Source organism: Pseudorca crassidens, chromosome 15 (assembly GCF_039906515.1).
Source record: "Pseudorca crassidens isolate mPseCra1 chromosome 15, mPseCra1.hap1, whole genome shotgun sequence".
Classification (NCBI taxonomy): domain Eukaryota; kingdom Metazoa; phylum Chordata; class Mammalia; order Artiodactyla; family Delphinidae; genus Pseudorca; species Pseudorca crassidens.
The window spans coordinates 10,206,841-10,228,474 of record NC_090310.1 but is presented as its reverse complement, the minus strand read 5'-3'; the positions used below and the strand labels follow the sequence as shown (position 1 = coordinate 10,228,474).

At 56.3% G+C, this 21,634-nt stretch overlaps 1 protein-coding gene across 2 annotated transcripts in view; it reads left to right on the top strand.

The window, feature by feature from the left end:
* CASTOR2 (cytosolic arginine sensor for mTORC1 subunit 2) overlaps positions 1 to 21,634 on the top strand; it is a 58,965-nt gene that overhangs the window by 28,124 nt on the left and 9,207 nt on the right. For both annotated transcript variants that reach the window (XR_010934839.1, XM_067705958.1), the window contains exons 2-7: positions 8,176 to 8,246; positions 17,717 to 17,910; positions 18,596 to 18,728; positions 19,245 to 19,368; positions 20,098 to 20,208; positions 20,686 to 20,768. Coding sequence is in view for 1 of the 2 variants with exons in the window: in XM_067705958.1 (XP_067562059.1) it covers positions 8,176 to 8,246; positions 17,717 to 17,910; positions 18,596 to 18,728; positions 19,245 to 19,368; positions 20,098 to 20,208; positions 20,686 to 20,768 (716 nt within the window). In the remaining variant the exon portion in view is untranslated. The remainder of the gene's footprint in view (positions 1 to 8,175; positions 8,247 to 17,716; positions 17,911 to 18,595; positions 18,729 to 19,244; positions 19,369 to 20,097; positions 20,209 to 20,685; positions 20,769 to 21,634) is intronic.

Sequence of the window (21,634 nt, the reverse complement as noted above, 5' to 3'; positions counted from 1 at the left end):
CGCCCGGGGGACCTGGGCTGGGTTCGTGGGCCGCTGCGCGAGACTTGACTGTGCTGCTGGTAAGGGTTAGGGTGGAGGCCATGAGGAATGGGGAGATCCGAAGTCAGGCAGAGACCCAGAGCCCACTGCAAGACCAAGCACTGCCTGGACAGGAATGCTGCCTTGGACATCCACTCAGTCCCCGGGCCAGCGCACTTCATCCAGTGGCCACACGTGCTGAGGCAGGGTCTTGAGCACTTGCACGTTTGTTCCACACCTCCTTAAATCCTAAATGACCCTGCAGGACAGGTATCTTCAAACCTCTCTCACAGATAAGGAACCTGGCGTGATTTGAGGACCAGTGAGTTGTTCCAGCCTCATCTTGGATAGGTGGCAAAAACCAGGACGCCCGCTTGGGCCTTTTTCCATCTCAGTCCCTCCCAAGGAAGAAAGGGAACCACCAGCCAGCACCTCGTATATGCCCTGCACTTGGGAATGTGTTCACGCAGCAAGACGCTGCCCTGCCACAGACGGTGTTCCTACCCTGGCACGACCCTCTTGATGCCACCTGTCTTCCTCCAGGATGCCCATCCTGAAGGAAGAGCCGTCCTGAAGTTCTCTGGGGCTTGTGCTTGGGCCTTCGGAGCAGGGCCAGGGAGCACCACAGTCCCTCACCAGGCACAGGTCTCCATGGAGGAAAGGACCAAAGCCCTGGGTCCGGGCCAGATTCAGAGGCGAGTAAATTCTGCCAGTGCAAGGCACCCCTTCTGCCCACTGACCTCTCTCCTGGTGCCACTGATGAGAACGTGCCACAGAAGGCAACGGTTCCCTGCCTTGGCCTTGTGTTTCTCAGTGACCTCACCAGCCCTGATTTGTTGACTGTTATTTCCTGGCCGTAAATGGAGGCATGCCCACCACTGCCGGCCTGGCCCAAGTCACCATTAGCTCTCACCAGCCTCCTTGGAGACGACGACTAGCCTCGTCACTGGTCTCTCGGCCCCACCCAGTCCTTACAGGGGCCACAGGCATCATCCGTCCCCCATGACGTCTGACGTCACCACCTGTCATTCCCCCTCCCCCACCACGTGGCCACTCTGGCCTCGTTCACTCCCAGCATGTACCCACCTCAGGGCTTTGGGACAGCAACACGCCCGCTCTTCCAGCTTCTACAGGTCTCACAGGGAGCTTTCCTGCTCTTTTGTGTGTGTGTGTGGACACATGTACGTAACAGAAAGTATACCGTTTGAACCATTTTTAAGTGTATATCTCAGTGGTGTTAAATGCTCACATTCCCATTGTTCTGCACCCTTCACCACCATCGCCATCCACTTCCAGAACTTTGCATCATCTCAGACTGAAAGTCTGCACCCTTTTACCAGTCGCTCCCCGTTCCCCTACCGCGCAACCCCTGGCAGCCACTCCCTGCTCTGCTTTAGATCGCAGATCCGCCTTTTTTAGTGGCTCTGCAGCCACGCCACCGTCTGACTCACTACTTTATTTATCCAGCCCCCATGGAAGTTCTAACTGTCCAGTTATTTAAGGTGTGTCTCTGGCACCTGAAGCAGCGCCTTTGTACGTTAAAGGCACTTAACGATTTGTGATGACTGAGTGATCCAGCCGCTTTCGCCTGGGTCGCAGGGGCTTTATCCAGACCTTAGCGATTCCTTTTGCCCTACCCAGCCCCTTTTTACAGTCCCGTCTGTGCGTGCCACCCTAGAATTTGCAAACACTGTTGCCCACGCCGTCCAATTCTCCTGGCCACCCAAGACATCAGCAGATTTTTTTCCATCTTAACAGAAAAAAAGACATTCTTCGGGGTTGCCCTTCAAATCACAGAACGTGACGCAGGTTTTTTTTTTCTAACTAAAACTTGAAATGGCAGCTTCCAGTTGTTAAAAGACAGTAGAAATGAAATGTAGGTAACGCGAAAGACCTATTGAAGATCCAGGAGAAGACCCAGCTGAAAAAGCCACGGCTGGCTAAGAAAAGAAAGCCTGACGCACACCCTCCTCCTGGTTGTCCTTGGGGAAGAAGAAGAGCCCAGGAAGGCGGGAGGCCACCACGCTCGGCCCAGAGCGCGTCTGTCACTCGCTGTATATTGTTCAAGGCTCCTGTGCGCTGCTGCAGGGACGCATCGGCGGGGCTGGCAGAGGCAGGGGCGGGTGGTCCCCAGAAGTGGGTCAGACCCTGGCCCTTCCACCTCCTCACTGTGACACGCTGCAGAGGAAGATGTGGCTGAACCTCCCTCGTTGTAGACTGAGCCGGCTGCGCTCGGTGAGAAACACGCGTGGGTTCCAGGCGCTGAAATTCAAAATGGGCATTCAGGGGCCCTGCTGGAACAAAGGAATAACGGGTTGCAAATAGGTACCTGGAACATGCTGGAAACCTGTTCTCAGTCCTGTCTGCAAGGCCTGTCAGGTGTGTGTGAAGGCTCTGCGCTCATTTCATAGCCCGGCTGACCAGGCTCTAATTGCAAAGGGCTGCACTTGTTCTGTGGCCAGGCAACAGGGGACCTCAGCAGGGTCTGGCTGACACAGGGCACATTGTGACCCCACAGAAAACAGGCCCAGTCCCAGATGGGGTCTGGCCCACAAAGCTAGCTCCCACCTCCCAGAGACCCCGGTCTTCTGCACAAAGAGACTCCACATAAAGCCAACTTCTGCTGAGCCCTGACTATGTAAAGGGGTCCTTGTGGTGTCTGGGAAGCAAGGAAGGGAGCGCAGGACAGCCTTGCGGGACCATCACCCAGCCAGCCAGGCGGAACCATCACCCAGCCAGCAGGTGAGTGGAGAAGGCGAGACGGATGCAGATAGGAGCTCCCACCCGATGGTGATGTGTCAAGACACCTCCCTGGCTCCCCCGATCTGGACAGTCCCTGTGCTCAGACATGTCAAGTGTCTGTGAAGATTCCTGAGGTCCCAGCGTGGCATGTCGGGCAGCTGAGACCAGGGAGTTGAGACCAGGGAGCAGGTTTGGCTCCAACAGATGCACTGGGATGAGATGCACTGGGATGAGTCAATGTCTTCCGTCATAAACCATCATCTCGTCACTGGCTACCTGGTGGGAGCTGGGCTCCTGGGAAGCTGAATGGAGACTCTTCAGCCAAAGCTTGTTGCTTGGCGTCAATGTGTAAGAACCAGTGTTTCAAGGAATCAGAGACTCAGCGCTCCACAGAACCTTGGAGGTGGCTTAATCTATCCTCTCCATTGAGGCAGCATCACCGCTGCAGCCCACCTGCCTGGGGCTCAGCCCCTCAGACAACTGACGTCTCACCACCTCCCAAGACAGCCCGTTGGTCTCTGTAGCCCGTTTGGCTTTAGAGCTTTTCTTACTGGGAATGCAAGCCGGCCTCCCCATGGTCCTCCACTTCAGCTGCCTCTGTCCTCCAAGAAGGAAAAATAGCCAACATATTGAGTGCTTACCGTAGTCATGCTGGGCATTTATTCTTCAACCACAACCCTATGAAGGAGATGTTAAATATTTTCATTTCATTGTACACATGAGAAAACCGAGGCACAGAGAGGTTAAGTAACTTGCCTAAGGTCACACAGCTATAAGCAGCAGCATTGCTTCCATCCCATGGTCCACAACAGCCATAGAGATTTAAAGATGGTGGCTGGAATCTTCCCCCAGGCTGAAGGGATTTCAGTGTAAAGTCCCCTCGCTTTCCTCTGGGCATGTGTGGGCCGTGAGGATCTGAACAGGCGCAGACTTTCTGGTATGGCCTCCAGTACTATCCAGCACCCATACTCTGTGCACAGAGCCCAAGGATGCATTGGCGCCCCCTGGACAGGGGACTTGGATGATTCTTTTATTTATTTATTTATTTATTTTCTTTTCTTTTCTTTTCTTTTCTTTTCTTTTATTTATGCTGAGGCTCTAGAGCGCAGGCTCAGTAGTTGTGGCGCACTGTCTTAGTTGCTCCACAGCTTGTGGGATCCTCCCGGACCAGGGATCGAACCCATGTCGCCTGCATTGGCAGGCAGACTCAACCACTGCGCCACCAGGGAAGTCGGACTTGCATGACTCTTGGGGTATGTCCTGAACCACAGTGAACTGGGGCTCTCCCAGAGCTGCTGTTCCCCAGTCTCCCTACTTCATTGTCCAGGACTCTAGAGTTTTGTATCCTGTCTATCTGATTGCACCAGCAGGACCTGCTGGTCAGCCATCACACACAGTTGCACAGGTTGTGCACTGCCCAACTCTAAGGGCACTCTTTACACAGACTGTGCAATGAATGAGCCCTTCCCACCAGAGTTGTGATGTACCACCTGCCCAGCTGCCTGAGCAGCAGATCTGTCTTGGGTTCTGATCAGACCTAGTTGGGATTTTTGCCTGCCCTTGAAAAGCATTTTCCAAACAGACTCAATGGTTCTGGGATCATCTCTCCGTGCCTTGTCAGCCAGGCCCCTTGAGGTCCACCTCGCCATGGCGCTGACAGGGTTCCATGTGGCCTGTGCCCTCCCTGCCCAAACCGGAGCTGGATGGAAACTAGTCCACCTTGAACCTGTCGCTCATTGTACAGGGGAATGAAGCAGCCCAGGGTTCACCACCCCCAGGTGCCAGGTTGGGACTGGAACCCAGGTCTCTTGACCCCAGGCTCTTGGTCCTCTTCCCGCACTCCCAGACTGCTTTCTCTAACCCTGTTGTTTCATCCTGTTTCTAAGCACCACGCGGGCGTCTAGAGGGCAAACACTTCTCCTCCTCCCCGGGTTTCCCAACAGCACTCAGCAGCAGGCTGGGTAATTGCTGGGTTTCGGTCCTCTCTCCAGCTCCTTGTAGACAAAGTACAGAGAGGCCACGAACACTGGGGCCCGGCATCTGGGGTGTTGATCTAGCCACGGCTCATTAGAGAGCGTGAAGTTGGGACTGGAGACTTGAGCGCCTCCTGGAGAGGGGGCAAGTCAAGGCAGTGCCACACAGGGGCAAGCAGTGTTTGCTCTGATTGGGGCTCCTCTGGCTTTGGGGGTAGGCATGTGGCCACAGTTCACTCTTTTGCTCATCAGACTTTGAGTGTTGTTTCTCTGTCCAGCCAGTGTCAGGTACAAGGTGTGTGTACAGAGAACCCACCGTCCCTGCCTGTGAGAGTTTATGGTCCACTGGGGGAAACAAGTATTACTTGTAATAGCGTGTGGAAAGCACTCAGGACCATCATGTGCAGTTGTTCAGGTTGTACACAGCCCAACTCTAAGGGCATCTTACACATACACTGTGAGATAAATGAACTGTCCCTTTGAGGTGTGATGTACCACCAAGCCCAGCTGTCCACAGTGGCTTTAACATCCAGACAGGATCACCCGTGTGGTAGGAAGTGAGAGAGAAGAGGTGGTGGGGCCAATCAGAAAAGGTTTCACCCCGAAGAAAACGCTTAAACTGGGTCTTGAAGGATGAGTGGCACGTCTCCAGCCAAAGAAGAGGGAAAGGGGTGCCGGGCAGTGGAAAGAGTATTTGTCCACCTTTGGGGGCGTGAGACAAGGAGGCAGGCAAGAGTGGGGGAGTGAGGCAAGGGGAGGCTTCTAGGCAAGCGCTCACGTGGAGGGGGTGATGGAGAGAGGGGAAAACAGATCTCAGAGCGACTTGGGAGGTAAGATGGGGTGAGCTCAGAGATGTGTAGGACTTGAGGGGGTAAAGTTAGGAGAGCAGGAGGCCCGCTCCCGAGTGTGTGACCAGAGCAGTAGCTGCAGGTCCCTCCGACTGACTCGCCCTCCTGGAGGCCTGCCCACGCCAAGACGCACATTCCGAGATAATAGCTGGCACTCGGCCCCTGGAGACGGGTCACATCAACAGCGTAGTCATACCCCATCGGCAGCAGAGGCCGATGTTGCCTTCTGCCGGTGTTTATGCCCTCCAGGGCCATTTATATGGTCTATTTCTGGAGCATCCCTCACCCCGAGAGGGCACAGGGAGCAAGTACCACATCTGTTTGCCTTCTCAGGGCTCTGGGATGACTGGGTGGCCACTCCCCCCACCCAGGGAGTCCTTGCTTGTGGCAATCTGGTGATTGGCGGTGGGGGTGGGGTGGGGGTGGGCTTCTGAGGCTCTTTCTCAGCACACAGGGGTCCCCAAGGAGGAGCTAGGCCAGACCAGTGGTTGCCATTCACTAAGTGATAATTTGCCATTGTCGCCCAGCAGTTATAGATTTCATTTGTCCGGGCAGTAGTTGCAAATTGGATATGGGACAGGCAGGGACAGAGATGTAATTTGAAAACCAAAGAGCTGGAGGGAAATTGAAGAGTGTGGTGCTGCTGGTTGAGCAGAGTGTTGGGGGGGGGGGGCGTGGCGGGGGAACGCCACCTTGTTCACAACTCTGGCGAAGCGTTTTCCTTGAAGTCGGGTTCACCGAGGTATAAGTCACATATACAGTAGAAGCCGCCCCTTTTAGGGTACAGTCCTTCGGGTTGTGACAAATGTATATCATCTTGTCACCACCACCGTCAAGAACCAAACACCTCCTTCACCCCAGAAGTTCCCCGGTGGCCCTCAAATGTCAGCCCCAACCCAACCCCTGGCAACCAGGAATCCGTTCTCCATCCTTACAGTGTAGCCCCTTCCAGAATGTCATATAAATGGCATCACACAGTACGTCTCCTGTTGAGTCTGGCTGTAACTTAGCAAAATGCCCCTGAGATTCGTCCACATGGTTGCAAGAATCAGTAATTCAGTCCTTTCCGTTGCTGACCAGTATTCCCTGGTGTGGATGTGCCACAGTTTACCCAGTTCTCCCGCTGAAGGGAGGACATTTGGGTTGTTTCCAGTTCGGGGTGATTACAGATAAAAGCTGTAACCATTTGCATACCGGCCTTTGTGGGGCAGTATGTTTTCATTTCCCTTGACTGAATACCCAGGAGCAGGGTTGCCAGTGGTCATGTAGGTTTCACTCTATAGAAACCTGACAAACCATCTTCCAAACGGCTGTACCCTTTTGCAGTCCTACCAGTTCCAGCCGATCTCACTACTTGTGAAAATTTAAAGAATAAAGTGAAAAGGGTGCTGCGGGGCTTCTGTGGATAAGGCTTCCGTGTGGCAGGATGGCTGCCAGGAGAGGGGAGCCAGGGGGCAGAGATCCGCGGACATTCCGGCCACCCCCATCCCCGGCAACGCCGCATCCTCTTCAGGATCGCTTTCCCATTTTAATCTTCGTAGAAGTGCTGTTCGGGCCCTTGCCAGGCTTACTCGTTGGGCCTCCTTCTGTCACGGCTTCCTGTGATGGATGGGTTTTACACAGCGGGCATGGAGCCCGAGCTGAGCCCCGTACTTGAGATCAGCGACACCAGATAAATCAATGACCGTGGGCAGTTCCCTGCCCGCCGCTGCCTGTGCGTGCCGTCTCTCCCTGCAGCTGCGCCTGGGGTGTTCTGGGGGCCAGTCTAGCTGGATGGGGGACAGGGAGACGGGCGTTGAGGGGGTGGTAAGCCCCTCAGCTGGAGACAGCCTCAAAGCCCAGCCCAAGGGCTGTCTGGACACGTAGCCCAGCGTGTCTGCCAGGTGCCAAGAGCGTGCTCAGGGCTGAGACCGGCAGGGATGAGTTACAGATGGACCGAGTGATTGCCAGACCCTCCCTGGCCTTGGGAAATTGATGGTCCCATTGGGGGAGGAAACGAGCAACTTACACCCCAGGCTAAGCAGTATTACCAAAGGCAGCATGTGGCAGTTCAGGGATCCCTGCCACACAATGGCACAGACAGCCACGCCCCTCTCTCCTGCAAGGGAAAAAAGTACCCTAAAGGCTGGGCTGTCGGTTGGGTGATGCGAATTAGGCCGTAAATGACTGTGGGAGCTCTCGAGTTGGTGAGGAGAGGGGCCAGGACCATGGGCCGGGGACACGACACGGCGACAGAGGCCTCAAGGTCAGAATGTGTGTGGGGAGCGGAGGACACGGAAAACACAGTTCATCTGCATGCGCCCTGCCAGAGCTGCCCTTGGGCCTGTAGGGGACCCTGGAGGCTGGCCGGCTCAGGGGTCCTCAAAGATCGGGGGGTGCAGAGGAAACCGTCAGCGTCCCTAGGCCTCTCTGAGTCCTCCTGAATCAAAACGGTGGCAGTGGAGGGAGAAATAAGTAGCCCCCGAGCAGCCTGGGGCAGAGCTCTGGGTAAACCGGGTCACGGCGTTGGGAGAGGGGGCGGGGGTGAGGCGGGCGGCTGCCACAGGGTCTGCTGGGACTTACAATACCCCGTGTCTGTCTGTCCGTCCACCCAGGTGCAAGTTCTTCAGTCTGACCGAGACCCCGGAGGATTACACCATCATTGTCGATGAGGAGGGCTTCCTGGGTAAGTGCTTCTCTCCCCAGGGGCTTGGCTGGACTGGGGCCGGCAGTCGGTGCCGGCTGCCCGCCCCCCTCCCCTTGTTTCTGTCCCCACCTGCTGGTGGCAGAGCTTCCTCCTGTCCTGTGTTCTGGCTGATCCCCTCCCTTTCTGCTCTCGAGACTTTTTCCCAGGAAAGGCCCCAGAGCTGAAAGGAGGCGATGCCTCCCCAGCCAGGAGCTAAAGCAACCAGGAAGGCAGGGGGCATGTTCTCTGGGACTCCTGCCGCGAGGGAGGAGCTTTCAAAACATCTTCAGTCCTTGTTCGAACAGGAACTTGCCCCAGTCACCATCCTTTTATGATTTTCCTTTATCTTCCTTCCATCTTTTAAATCGAGATAGAATTCACGTACCAGAGAGTGCGTCATTTTAAAATGTACAGCAGTTCCGTGGTCTTTGATATTCCCAAGGTTGTGCAGCCGTCACCACTATCCGGTTCCAGAACACTTCCGTCACCCCAGAAAGAAGCCCTGTCCCCTCATCCTCCACATCCTTTTAGTTTTATGATTGAAGTTCGTTATGTTTGTCCGGCTCTAAAGTAACAGTGAGTGTTCATTGGTGGCGAGTGCTGACCGATACGTATTACTTGATGCGAAGGTGTTGTGCTTGTCCTGTGATTATCAATGAGGAACTGAGAGTGGAGGCGGGGAGTCGTGGGTCCAGACTCACCAGCAGAGGAGCTGGGCCCCCTGAGAGCTGGTGGTCATTCAGAACTGCTAAGTTAGAGTCTTCCGAACATGTAGAGATAGCAACGAATCCAACAGTTTTTAAAACCCTAGCCCTACCCACAAGACAGCTACTGGTCACTTTTTTCGTGGTTTTCTTTCCAACTTTTCTCAGGCGGTCTGTTTAATTTATAGAAATGTTTTCACTTCACATAACAACAAAATATGCTGTGATATCACAGCCTTTCAGTAGCAGCCCTGGTTCCTTGCCCAGGCCCCTACGGTTGGAGCTGAAGTTATTTTCATTGTCCTCCAATGAGAAATTTATAAACTCTGTCAGTGCATAACATGTATTCTTAGGCAGGTTGATTCCCGAAACAGAGTCTGAGAAATGGCATTGTGGAGTCAGGAGTTGACTATTTTGTGGTTCCCGATGCGTATCGACCCTCTTTACTTTTACTGGTGAGAAAGTGAAGCCCCAGGAAGCGGCTTCCCAGCTACGCCCCGTTGTCCTCTCACGCACATGGTCTAGGGCACCGAGTCAGTATTGGGGACTGGGCTCGGCGCCCCACATCCTACGGGCCCCCCACGCCTCCAAGAGGGGGCGGCTGTGTGGCCAGAGCAGGAATGGGGCAGACCCCACTGGAGGCCCTGCCCCTTCGCCAAGGACACCTGTGTCGTCAGTCACTCACTCATTCATTCATTCATCAGAATTTTCTTTTTTTTTAATATTTATTTATTCAGTTGCGCCAGGTCTTAGTTGCAGCAGTGGGGCTCATTAGTTGCAGCAGGCGGGCTCCCCAGTTGTGGCTTGAGGGCTCCTTAGTTGTGGCATGCCAACTGTTAGTTGCCGCACGCATGTGGGATCTAGTGCCCTGACCATTGGGTGTGTGGAGTCTTAGCCACTGCGCCACCAGGGAAGTCCCCCATCAGACATTTCCTGAGCCCAGGAACCACAGACCGGAATTTGGCCTTAGCCACAACTCACATGAAGAATGTCTGCTCAGGCAACCCAAGCACATGTTTATTTTCTCATGGGCATTCAGGCCTTTACACAGAACTGCTGAGAATCAGGGCACCTCGGATGTAGAAGGAACACCCCCGGAGTGTCTGTTCTCTGGGAAGGGATATTCTATCTAATCCACCTCCCCAGACCAGTATCTCTGACTAACTGTCTACCTCTGAAGGCAGCAGGTAAGAAAACTCCTTGAGCAGGGAGAGCGGGAGGCTGCGGGACCTGGGGAGCCAGTTTTGCTGGCCCTGGAAGGCTGTGTTTGCAGGAACTGTCTGTAACCAGGGAGCCGTCCTTTGGCTGAGCTGAGTGTCGGGTTATTCTGAGCCAGCCCCGGGGTGGGGGGTGGGGCAGTATTTACTGAGTACCTGCTGCGTGCCGTGCCGGCATCTTGCTGAGCCCCGGAATGAGAGACCCCACCTCCGACCCTATGAACCTCAGGACCTGCCAGCTAATTACACCATTAATTGTGGAGCTGCCATTGCGGTGGGTGCTGTGCAAGGAGGGTGTGGATGCTGCGAGAGCGAGTCACAGAGGAGGCCCCACCGTGCAGGAGACCCCACGGGAGAGGCCCTCGAAATAGGAAGCAAGACCAGAGCTGAGTCTTGGACCTCCACGCCCACCCCTCCGCCATTCAACATAGATTAACGCACTTTACCAGCCCTGCCGGTGCTTCTGTCTGCAGACACTGTGCTAAACACTGGAAACGACTCTAACGGTCCTCACTTTATAGATGAAGCAACTGAAGCACAGACACGTGGTGTGCAGCCTGCCCGAGGCCTCGCCACTGGTGTCGTTTATGCATGTTTCCACGGGCCAGGCCCCGGACAGGGCAAGGCAGGGCAGACCAGGAGGTGTAAGGGCTGAGCCTCAGCTCCTGAGGGACTTACAGACCCTGAGGTTCCCTGGAACCATAAACAATGGAGGCGAAGTCTCGATCTGCCTCTCCCTGAACCTGAGTGGCTGGAACGGAGCCGGTGACAAAGGGGTCATCGGCTTACTCTTCAGTACAGGGTGGGTAGGACGTGGGGAAGCAGGTTTCAATTATTAGCCCAGGAGGGGCCCAGCCGCTCTGTGACTTCTGAGCCAGGGTCTCACTTCCAGGCCGTGACTCCTGGTCAGCACGTCAGGCTGCTTGGATATCCATCGTTACCAGAGAAAAAACTGTGTACATAGATTTAAGTAGTAAGTCTCTCTCGCGCTTACACTGTGGAGCCACAGGGGAAAACCATACAAAGTAAGACTCCCGTTCCCCCTCCGCCACTCTTAACGGTTAACTGGAGCCCAGCAGAGGCATATCACCTCCTGGGATCATTCCAGTGGCCTGAAGGGTAGAGAGTGGAGACCCATTTTACAGGTGAGGAAGCCGCCATTTACGTGCCCAGAGTCGCCGTGAGTGACAGAGGGGCATTTGAAGCCGGAAGTGCTTTCAGGGTGGTTCCAGCCGAAATGAGGAGAAAGTGCTGCTGAGAAGTGGTGGTTCCCAGCAGACCAAGGTCACAGGAGCACCTGAGAAAAAGGGGGCAGGCCCAGGGCAGTCTGCTCTCAGAGGGCAGGATTTGGGGTGGGGTGGAGGCTGCAGTGAGAGGCAGCGATGCTGAGTTCTACCCTCGCACCTCGCTTCTAGGGGGGTTCTCTCAGGAGACTCCTCTTCGGAAAGGGAGTCTGGTCTTGTGGCTGCCCCGGTGGGACCAGGGAGGGATGCTGGCTGTGTCACACCCTATGAAGGATGGTGCCCCGTCTCCCAGCTCTGCACATGTTGCTTCTCACCCAAGGGCTTCCCTTGGCCACTGTTGACATCAGCCAGGGTACATTGGTTATTGTTTGCCAACAGTTACCTCCATTGTGAAGCTTTTATGGTTAGAAACCAGCGGCTGTCTGCGATTCACGTGTACGTAAGATGCTGGACCTTTCCTGGGAGGGAGGGGCGATCGTCAGTGACATTAACCAGGCAGCTCCTTGTTGGTTGTGGAATTTTAGAGGCTCTTGGCTCAAATGGATGCTGTGTGTCTGTGTGGCCAACAGAAGGGAGGTGCGTGTGTGTATTTTGAGCTCTTACATATTTAATGAGCACTTACTTTGTGCAATGCTAGGTGTTCTCAGGGACCCAAAATAATGGGAGCAGCAGCGCCTGCCCTGACCTCTGGGTAGTTTTGCGGTTGGAGGGACCCAGTGCACATCGGGGGGCCCCCACCCGTCACAGTCCCCTTGTGTGTGTCGGTGTGACCTGTAGCACACTTGGGGCTTGGTGCCATGATTGGTCGAAAGATGGAGGGAGGAGGATGTCGAGAGGTAACTCCTGGCCTCACCCAGGGCTGAGGGGAAGACCCAGCTTCTATCCAGCCTCTGCTACCTTCTGGGCAAGTGGCTCACTGACCTGGGGCCTCCGTGGCCTCGTCCCTAACACAGGATCACCTCCTTCCCTCCCTCCGAGTTCTGTAAGGTGTGTGTGTGGCTGTATGACAGGCATCAGGGAGTCACGTGCCACCTCCACTTTGCGTGTCCACCAGGGCAAACAGTGCAGTGCCCATCAGCACTCCCTGCATCTCCCGCCTAGCTCTGAGCTCCTAACTTACTAATTCAGTAGTACCCCCAGTAGGGGTCCCCTCTGCACGAGGTCCAGGTCAGTGAAGGAGCTGGGATCCCAGTCGGGGCCAGTTCTTCACTGTGCCCTGAAGCCGACCGCTCCCTCCCAGTGAGCACTGATGGAGGATGACGCACACCTGCCTCTGGAGCGTCTCCCGCGTTGTGTAGAATAACAGACTGGCAGCTCAGCCTGGAGCTGAGATTACATCTCCCGGGATGGGAGGAGGGGTGGACCTTGAGGATGGGGTGCCTGCTGCAGGGAGGGCTGCTTCCCTGGAGAGTCCCCCGCATCACTCCCATGACACCTCAGCTCCTGCCCGCCCACCCGCTTCCCTCGACCTCTCCAGGGCTGCCTCGTGGCAAAGTCCTTCCCACGAGGTCTCCACATTCTACACCCCCAGGTGTGGATATCTCGCCGTGTTGACCTGTAGTGCACATGCTTCTTATCTTTTCATTCCACTCAGTATAATTTCCCAGGATCAGATAGCCTTCAAAAGTGTGTTTTCCCGATACCCTTTGTATTTTGACAGTTTTCAGACTTGCACAACCGTTGAGAGCCTACAATTAACACCCCTGTTCCCTCCACCTGAAACTAGACTTGCCGGCTGGTCACCTTTGAGGACAGCTGTTTTCACTTCTTGTCCATAAACAGTGCACACATACATTTATTATTTAATGGACCACTTGAAACTAAGACCTCAGGACAGCTCACCCTGAATACCTGAGCCTGTATCAGCTGAGAATAAAAGCCCTCTCCTACTTACCACACCTACAGAATGAGACATTAATTGCAGAATTAATACCTACCATAAATTTTATATTCTGATTTCCTTCATGATTGGAAAATGTGTTTCATAGCTGAAAAACCTGTTTTTTAAACAGATGCATCGTATTCTGTCACAGATGAACTGTGGTTCGTCTGCCCGGCCCTGGCGTTGACTTTTTTGGTAGCTCCCAGGTCTTTGTCTTAAATCCTTTTGGGTTGAACGTTCATACCCATAACTCTTTCTTTGTCCCATGTGTAACTACTCCTTTACAGTGAAACTGTACATGTTTGAACTCTTGATACATTTTTCCCCAACTTCTATCCAGAAGCCAACAAAACTCCCAGCAGCAGCATTATAACAAAGGCTTTGGCCCTTGGCAAGCCCTCGGACGCCAGGCACGCAGCCACGCACTCGATGGGGATTATCCCATTAAATCCTCCAAGCGTCTTCTGGAGTCTATCCTGATTTCATCAGACCAACATTTGAAAACTAAGAAACCAAGAGGTGGTGATTTCGTTCAGAGTCACACAGCCAGGACACAACCCGCCCACCTGACCCCAGGACTCGTGACCCCGCTGCAGGCAGGGTGGGAGAAGCCTGACAAACTCTGTCAGAGGATGTGACCACTTAGCACAGGGAACCACAGGTCCTGCAGCCGGAAACGGGGGACTCCTGGGGAGGTGGGGTGGGCTCCCAGCAACAGAGCTGCCGACTTGCTTTCTGGGAGGTGGCAGGCGTCCTCAGCGACCCGCCAGGGAGCGTCCTCAGCTCTGATAGACTATCTTTAGGGTCTTGGACGATGGGCAGTGACAGTATTAATAATCCCTTTCAGTCTTGGGATGTGTCTACCTTTCCTCTAGGGAAGAGCAAGCTGGCTCCCTCCTGGCAGCTCCTGGCAGCCCCGCCCCCAGCCCCGCAGCGGCACCTCGGGCACCCTGAGGCTTGCCCTGGGTGACGATGGGACCAGGCAGGCCTTCCCTTGCCCCCGAGTGCCAGGGCAGCATTTGGGGTCCCTGGGGCCAGAAGCAGCGAGCACTGTGGTCTCCAGCTGCTTTGCTGCTCTGACAAAGCTCACCCTTCTGGAAGCTTCAGAGAGGTGACTACTGACCCAGGGCTGACCTCCCTCTCAGTCCGGGCCTGCTGCTTGAAGCACCTCGGTGGGTTCCATCCAGGACTGAGAGCCGGGACCGGCGGGCAGACCCACCCCCGCTCACCGGCCACCCAAACCCTGAGTAGCGTTTGGATTGAGCTGAACTCCTCTGGGCAGTGGCAGCCTGCAGGCTGCCCACCATCCCCCAACCGCCCACTTCTGTCCCCATTTCCGGTCGGCCTCAGGCCTGGGCTTCTCCGCGGGACCCGTCCAAACCCGCTGAGAGACTCCTCGGAGCAGAGCCTTGGTACCCTAGCACCCCCTAAAAATGCACATACCCCAGCGCTTTGCGGACTTGGAGGGAATGGCCTTCACCACTGTATCAGCAGCAGCTTCCCAGCAGCCTCTGCTGCAGAGGACGGAGCCAGGGTTAGAGTTTGTCACTGTCTGAGCCCAAAGCCTGTGTTCTTTGCCACCACCCTCACGTGCTCGCCAAGGACCCCACTGCTAAAGATCAGGCCCCACTGGATTGTGGAACTCAGGCGGGGGACAGAGGGCAGGCCTGAGGCTGGGGCAGCAGAGGCTCCACCTGCCAGGTGAAGGCCTTACAGGGCCAGTGGAACCACGGTGTCAGAATTGGGACATTGGAACCTCAGCTGCCCGGACCCCCCCGCCAACTTTACAGTCCTGAAGCTAATCCCTGCAAGAGGGGTTCTCGCGACACCCCACCACGGGCTGGTGGCGGGACGGGTCTGGACAGACGTGCCACGGTGCCAGAATGAGGTGCCCTCCCCATTTACTGCACTGTGACCTTGAGCCAGTCAGCTTCCCTCTCCGGGCCTCAGTTTCCTATTCTGTGAAATGGGGCAGGAACTGACTTCTGAGCCAGGTCTATAAGCAAATGGACAGCGTTCTGCACTGCTGGACTAAGAATTCAGAGAAGTTGGCAGTGTCTGGGGATGACGCTGGCTCCCCCGGGGCCCTCTGCCTGATCCTGGGAAGCCGGGTACAGGAGCGTGGGATGATGTCGAAGGCCGCCCTCCACCTGGGGTCTGGCAGTGTGACCAAGCCCTGACCACAGAGACTGAGCTGGGGTGGGGGCGCGCGGGGGCAGCAGAGAAGGTCGATGGGTGGGGACAGGGGCCCGGGCAGAGCAGAGGGGCGGGGACAGCTGCCACGTCCCTCCTCATCCATTCTTCTGGAGCCTCCGTGTGCCAGGCGCTGAGAATAGCAGAAAACAAAGCCGTTGGAGACAACGGCCCCAGGGCGCTGGCGTGCCAGTGAGGCCAATTGTAGACTTGAACTGGCCGCTCACCCCACGCGGCCATGGGAATTTAAAGGAACCAAAATTAAGTGCAACTTAAAATTGTATTTCTTCTGTAGCACTGACCACATTTCAAGTGCTCCGTTACCACATGGGGTAAGTGGCTTTGGACGGCGGAGGTATAGACCATATCTATCATCCCAGAAAGCCCTCTGGGGCAATGCTGGTTCCCAGCGGCACGAGGACTTTGGCTTTTACTCCAGAGAACGTGGAAAGCCACTGGGCAGTTTTGAGTCGTGAGGAGCTTGGAACAGGCAGGCAGAGGCAGGTTCACAAAAGCTGACATGGTCCTGATGTGTTAGCATGCGGTGATGGAAAGGACCCCTCCAGAATTTTCCTAAGATGGCTTTTGGGGTTCTGCCCTACTGAAAAGTGAAATTAAAATTTTTTATTAAGTATTTTATTTATTAGTATATTAAAATGGTGCTTCAGATGACAGACCATCAAGGCACCCTGGCCCTCGGTGGCTCCTGGGGCTGTCTTTGCTTAAGATGGCAGGGTTGGGGGCTCACAGCACTGCCCCCAGGAAATCCCCTCCATGGCCAGTTCCAGACCTCTTGGAATTTCAGAATTGAACTGGGACACTCAGTTCTGGGGAGCGTGTTTCCTCTGGCGGTCCTGGGGCTGAGAAGTCTCTCTTCTGACACCCCAGATGACAAGCGGAGAGACTAGATGTGGAAGCCTGAGATCAGGCTTTCCTCCTGCCTCCCCCACTCCCAAACCCCTTCCCTTCTCTGGGAAGCAGCCTACCTCTCCAGCCAGCCTGGCGGAGGACTGGCCCCTCTCAGCCAGCAGGGCCAATGGGCTCCGTAGGCTGTGGTTGCCATGACGACCTTAGCTGGGCAGGTAGGAGCCTGGTTGAGGCTTCCGGAGCCATCTTGCTGAGGCCAGCACAGCCCAACCCAGCTTCCCTCGGGCAGCATCATGATCATCGCAGCCCCCTTAACTCACCAGTGTCCGGCCCCCTCTTCTTAGCGACCCCCTTGCTGGGGACCTGGCCCTTCTTCCCATGTGGTGCCCAGCATCGAGCATAAGGGTCTGTTTGTAAGTCAGATCTGGGTTTGAATCCTGGCTCTGTTATTCCCTGTCTAAGTGATCTTGGGTAAGTCACCAGCCCCTCAGAGCTCTGGTTTGTCATATGTATGGGGTGAAATGACAGTCCTGGTACGGGGTGGGTTCGAGCAGGCGACTGTGATGCGTGGAGAGTTCCATGTGCAACCTGTGCTCTGTTCTGTGGCTGCCTGTCCATGCAGCCGTGCACATGTGTGTACCATGTCCCGTGCACAGTCTCCCCTGGGTACTCTTTCTGCAGGACGGGGTGGAAGGATGGTCTTTGTGAGCTAGTCAAGGAGACTGGGCGATCACTGCCGCTCTGAACCTCCCCGACCCTGCCCCTGCCGGTGCCCCCGCCCCCAGGATCCCCAGGCTCTCAGGAGGGACTTGGGTGACAGTCACTGCCCACTGGAAGGTGGCAACCTCAGGAGGCCTTCTGGAGCTGAATGTGCTTCCAGAGGAGCCTGAAGTACAGGTCTAACTGAAGCAGGGAGGAAAATCCCGGGCCCCCCACCCTGTCTTCTCCTGGCCTCCCCTCTACCCCCCAGCCCCTGGGAGGTTCCTGGGAACCCAGTTTGAGAACCATGGGACCCGGTCCACCGGTATAAGGTGGTGATGGCAGCACCTGGTACCCAGAAAGGTAGTGAAAACCAGAAATAACAAAACTGTTACTGCTGAGTACGCATCACTTCACAGCTGGGGAAACTGAGGCCCAGCACAGATAAACCCCTTGTTCCCATGGTCCCTGCCCTACTGAGCTGCTGGGCACATCCAGAGTCCTGTGAGAGCCTTCCCTGCTCGGTCCTCCCCGGATGGGACCTTTAAGGACGATCTCGGCCTCCTTTGACAGATGAGGGCGCTGAGGCCCAGAGGGCGGGCTGGCCGAGGTCACACATCTGGGGCCCATCAGTCATAAGCCGGCCTTCTGTGTCCCCCTCCAGAGCTGCCCTCCTCGGAACACCTGAGTGTGGCCGACGCCACCTGGCTGGCCCTCAACGTGGTGTCGGGTGGTGGCAGCTTCTCCAGCTCCCAGCCCATCGGTGTGACCAAGATCGCCAAGTCGGTCATCGCCCCACTGGCCGACCAGAACATCTCTGTGTTCATGCTGTCCACCTACCAGACGGACTTCATCCTGGTGAGCAAGCTGCAGCCCACGCCCAGGCAACGTGGGCGCCCCCTCGGATGTGGTCTGCAGAGTTTGTGCCTCTCCCCGCCGGTTTCGTGATCAGCTCAGAGAGAGGTCAAGTGTACCTTAGGGTCATCAGTCCAGTGTCAGCATGGCCCTGGCTGGTCTAGTCCCACCCACTGCCTGCCCTTTGTGTGGACCATGCTGGGTTTAAGCTGGAGGCCAGGAAGTGAGGGCTGGGGGTGCGTGTGGGTGGGATGCCCCCCTCGCTGGATGTTTGGCTCCCCCAATCCCATACCCCTCCCCTGGGGTGGCAAGTGTGTCTGGCCATGGAGCCAGCGGCATTTCCTGGCTACCATGTTATTCATGCTCTTCTCCCATAGGGCGTGGCCACCCTGGAGAGTCCTCCCAGGCCAGGGACAGGTGTGGCCACCACACACAAGAGGGAGTGGGGGAGTGGACCTGCACCTCCTAGCCCTCGGCACGGTGTCTTCTCCCCTCTGCATCCTCCCTGCTGCCCCTGGGGAGGCACATGCCCCTGGTCCCAGGCTCCGGTCCCCAACCAGGACAGCGAGAGGCAAGGACAGGGGAAGCTCGTTCTGGGGACAGAATCTCAGAGTGAAGGGGCTGGTGGCCCCAGGCCCACTCCATCCAGGGACCATGGTACACTCCCTCTTTGACTCCCCGTCCCCAGGTGCGTGAGCGGGACCTGCCCTTCGTTACCCACACCTTGTCATCAGAGTTCACCATCCTGCGGGTCGTCAATGGCGAGACGGTGGCAGCCGAGAACCTCGGCATCACTAACGGCTTCGTGAAGCCCAAGATGGGTGAGTTGCGGGAGGGGGAGGGTTGTGCAGAGAGACCTCAAGAAATTACCAGGTCCTACCCAGGGCAGCCCCATTCTCAGAGCATCAGTTGAGGGCCAGGCATAACACGGTACCACAGTCCTGATCAGACTCTGTTCCCAAGGTCTAGCCAGGGCAGTGGATGTGGATGCAGCCAGCAATGGCCAGAGACCACTTCTGACCCAGTCCAGGCTATCAGGCCAGGCCTCCCAGAGGCAGTGACTCTCAAGCTGAAGCTTGGAGCACAAGTAGGAGCTAAGCCCGGTGGTGAAGGTTGGGAAGGGCGTTCCAGGCAGGCGGCGTGGCATGTGCAAAGGCCCGGGGGCCTGGGGGTGGGGCTGGAGGCTGGAGAAGCGCCGGGCCAGGTCTTGCAGGGCCTGCAGCCAGCCTCCCCAGAGCAGCTGCTGGCTGACCCCACCCCTCTTCCTGGGCCCTCTCCTGCCCCACGATGCTCCTCTCCTCCCGGCCTCAGCGCCCCTTGTCTTTGTGCTCTCACAGTCCAGAGGCCCGTCATCCACCCACTGTCCAGCCCGAGCAACAGGTTCTGTGTCACCAGCCTGGACCCGGACACACTGCCCGCTGTTGCCACACTCCTCATGGATGTCATGTTCTACTCCAACGGGTAGGGCCTCCTCGGGTGTGAGGGGCTGCTGTGTGGCCAAGGGGAGACACGGCTCTGTCTAGTAGCCCCAGTCTGAGGTGGGAGGCACAGACCTGCCCTGGGAGCTCGTTTGAGAAGCGAGACATGGCTGTACCCCAGATCCCCATTCTAAGAGGGGAGAATGGCATTCCTTGGGAACCCCAAAACCTGGTGAAGCCCTAGGCCCACATGTGGATATAATAAACACCCCACTGTCACCTGAGCTCCTAGGGCAAGCCCAGTCATCTGAAGAGCTGGGAACTCAGGTTTTTTCATTTGGTGGGCGGCAGCTTTGCATTTTTCCTCAGGGCAGCTTGTAAGCTTTGGCCAGCACCAAGTGGAGCGGTGCCAGGGGCCAGTGAGCTGACAGTGACCATAGACTGTGCCCTGAGATGTGGGCCATCCCAGGGACAGAGAAGCCACCCCCAGGAAAGGGCAAGTGTAGCCTGTGCCGAGGGCGGGCTGGGACTCCAGAAACGCAAAGTGCGGTGCTCATCTCTGTGAGTGCCGTGGAATCGTCCACACCTCACAGATGCAGAGGCCGACGCAGGTAGTGCCTCAGGGTCCACCAGCAAGGCAGGATCAGAGCCAGGACTTGGCCCGTGCTCTTCCCAACACCCCCAGACTGATGGGCGGGGCAGGGGGGCCTGATGGGGCTTGGGGTGCAGTGGGGGCCCCACTCCACCCCTCACCAGCTGCCCCGGCCCCCAGAGTGAAGGACCCCATGGCGGCCGGCGATGACTGTGGCCACATCCGCTTCTTCTCCTTCTCCCTCATCGAGGGCTACATCTCCCTGGTGATGGACGTGCAGACCCAGCAGAGGTGAGCCGGGCCCCGGCCTGGAGGCTTGTGATGGGCTTATCACCCACTCGGTCCTAATATGTCCCTACCCCAGCCCTTCATTGCAGGTGAGTGGCCCCGGCTCACAGATGACAGGCCACTCAGAGACAAAGGCCCCGGGTCATCCAGCGCCATCCAGTGCCGTTTGTCCCTCACCCCCCCACCCCTGTCTGGAGCTGGGGGGGGGGGTACCCTGCCCAGCCTGAGCAAAGGGGGCAGTTGTTCCAAAGCCCGGTCCCAACCTTGCCTTCCTGCTCCCCCTACCCGCCCCCAGATGAGGAAGATGCAGAGTGAGTGCGCTGAGGGCTTGGGAGAGTCCTTGGGGCCCCTGAGCTCAGGCCAGACACCCCCTTGCTCTGGCCCTACATCAGTGCCCAAGGACAGGGAATGCTCCAGGGAGGGCTGGCAGAGGGAGCACCGTTAAAATCTGGGGATTAACTTCACTCGCTCCCTTTCAAGGTTTCCTAGTAATTTGTTGTTCACGAGCGCATCTGGAGAGCTCTGGAAGATGGTGCGGATTGGAGGACAGCCCCTAGGATTCGGTGAGCCCCGGGGGGCTGGGGCCGGCGTTGCCGAGCGCCGATATAGATGGGGAGACTGAGGTCCCCACAGCCCACGCGGTCCCTTGTCCAGTGAGTGACGGGAGGCATTGGCCTCGGAGGACGGAAGAGCAGCTTCAAGCAAAGCATTCTTCTCTGTCCCCTCCCCAATGAAAAATTAAAACCTGCTTCTTATTAGAATATTGGGAACATGATAAAAATAGAAGAGGAAAAAAGAATCTCTCCTTAGTCCCACTGTTGACAGGGAATGACTGTTGTCATTTTTAATGAGGTTTTTTTTTTTTTTTTAACACAGTTGCCAAACAGCTCACAGTAAAACTCAAGACATCCCAGCCCCGCACCCTTTTCCCTGTGTGGTCACAGTGACCTGATCCCCCGGGAGAAAATTCACAGGAATCCCCCAAGACTCAGTCTAGCTTCAGTTTCCACAATTGTCCAAGCTGTCTTTGGTAGACAGTTTTTCCCATCAGCATATTCCAAGGGGCCACGGGTCTCAGACCTCTCGGTTAGAAGGGCCACACGGTACCGATTCTCCCGGCGCTGAGTGTAGGCTGCTGACCCCCTTGTGATGACTGCAGCACGCTTTGTCTTGATGAGACATGATTTCTCTGGGCTAGACTTGTCAGACCCAAGACGTTGAACCCAGAAGAGGCTCTTGGTAAGTCACAGGACGTTTGTTTCGGGGAGCGCCCCTCAGCTGGCCCTGATGGGATCAGTAAATCCTGATTTCCCATAGACAGAGTGCAGAATGTTCCAGATGAAGCTCAGACTGCTCCAGGGGCCGTGGGGTCAGCCCAGGGGGCTCTGCTTCTGGGACGGGACGTGAAGGTGGCAGGGCATTTTGACCT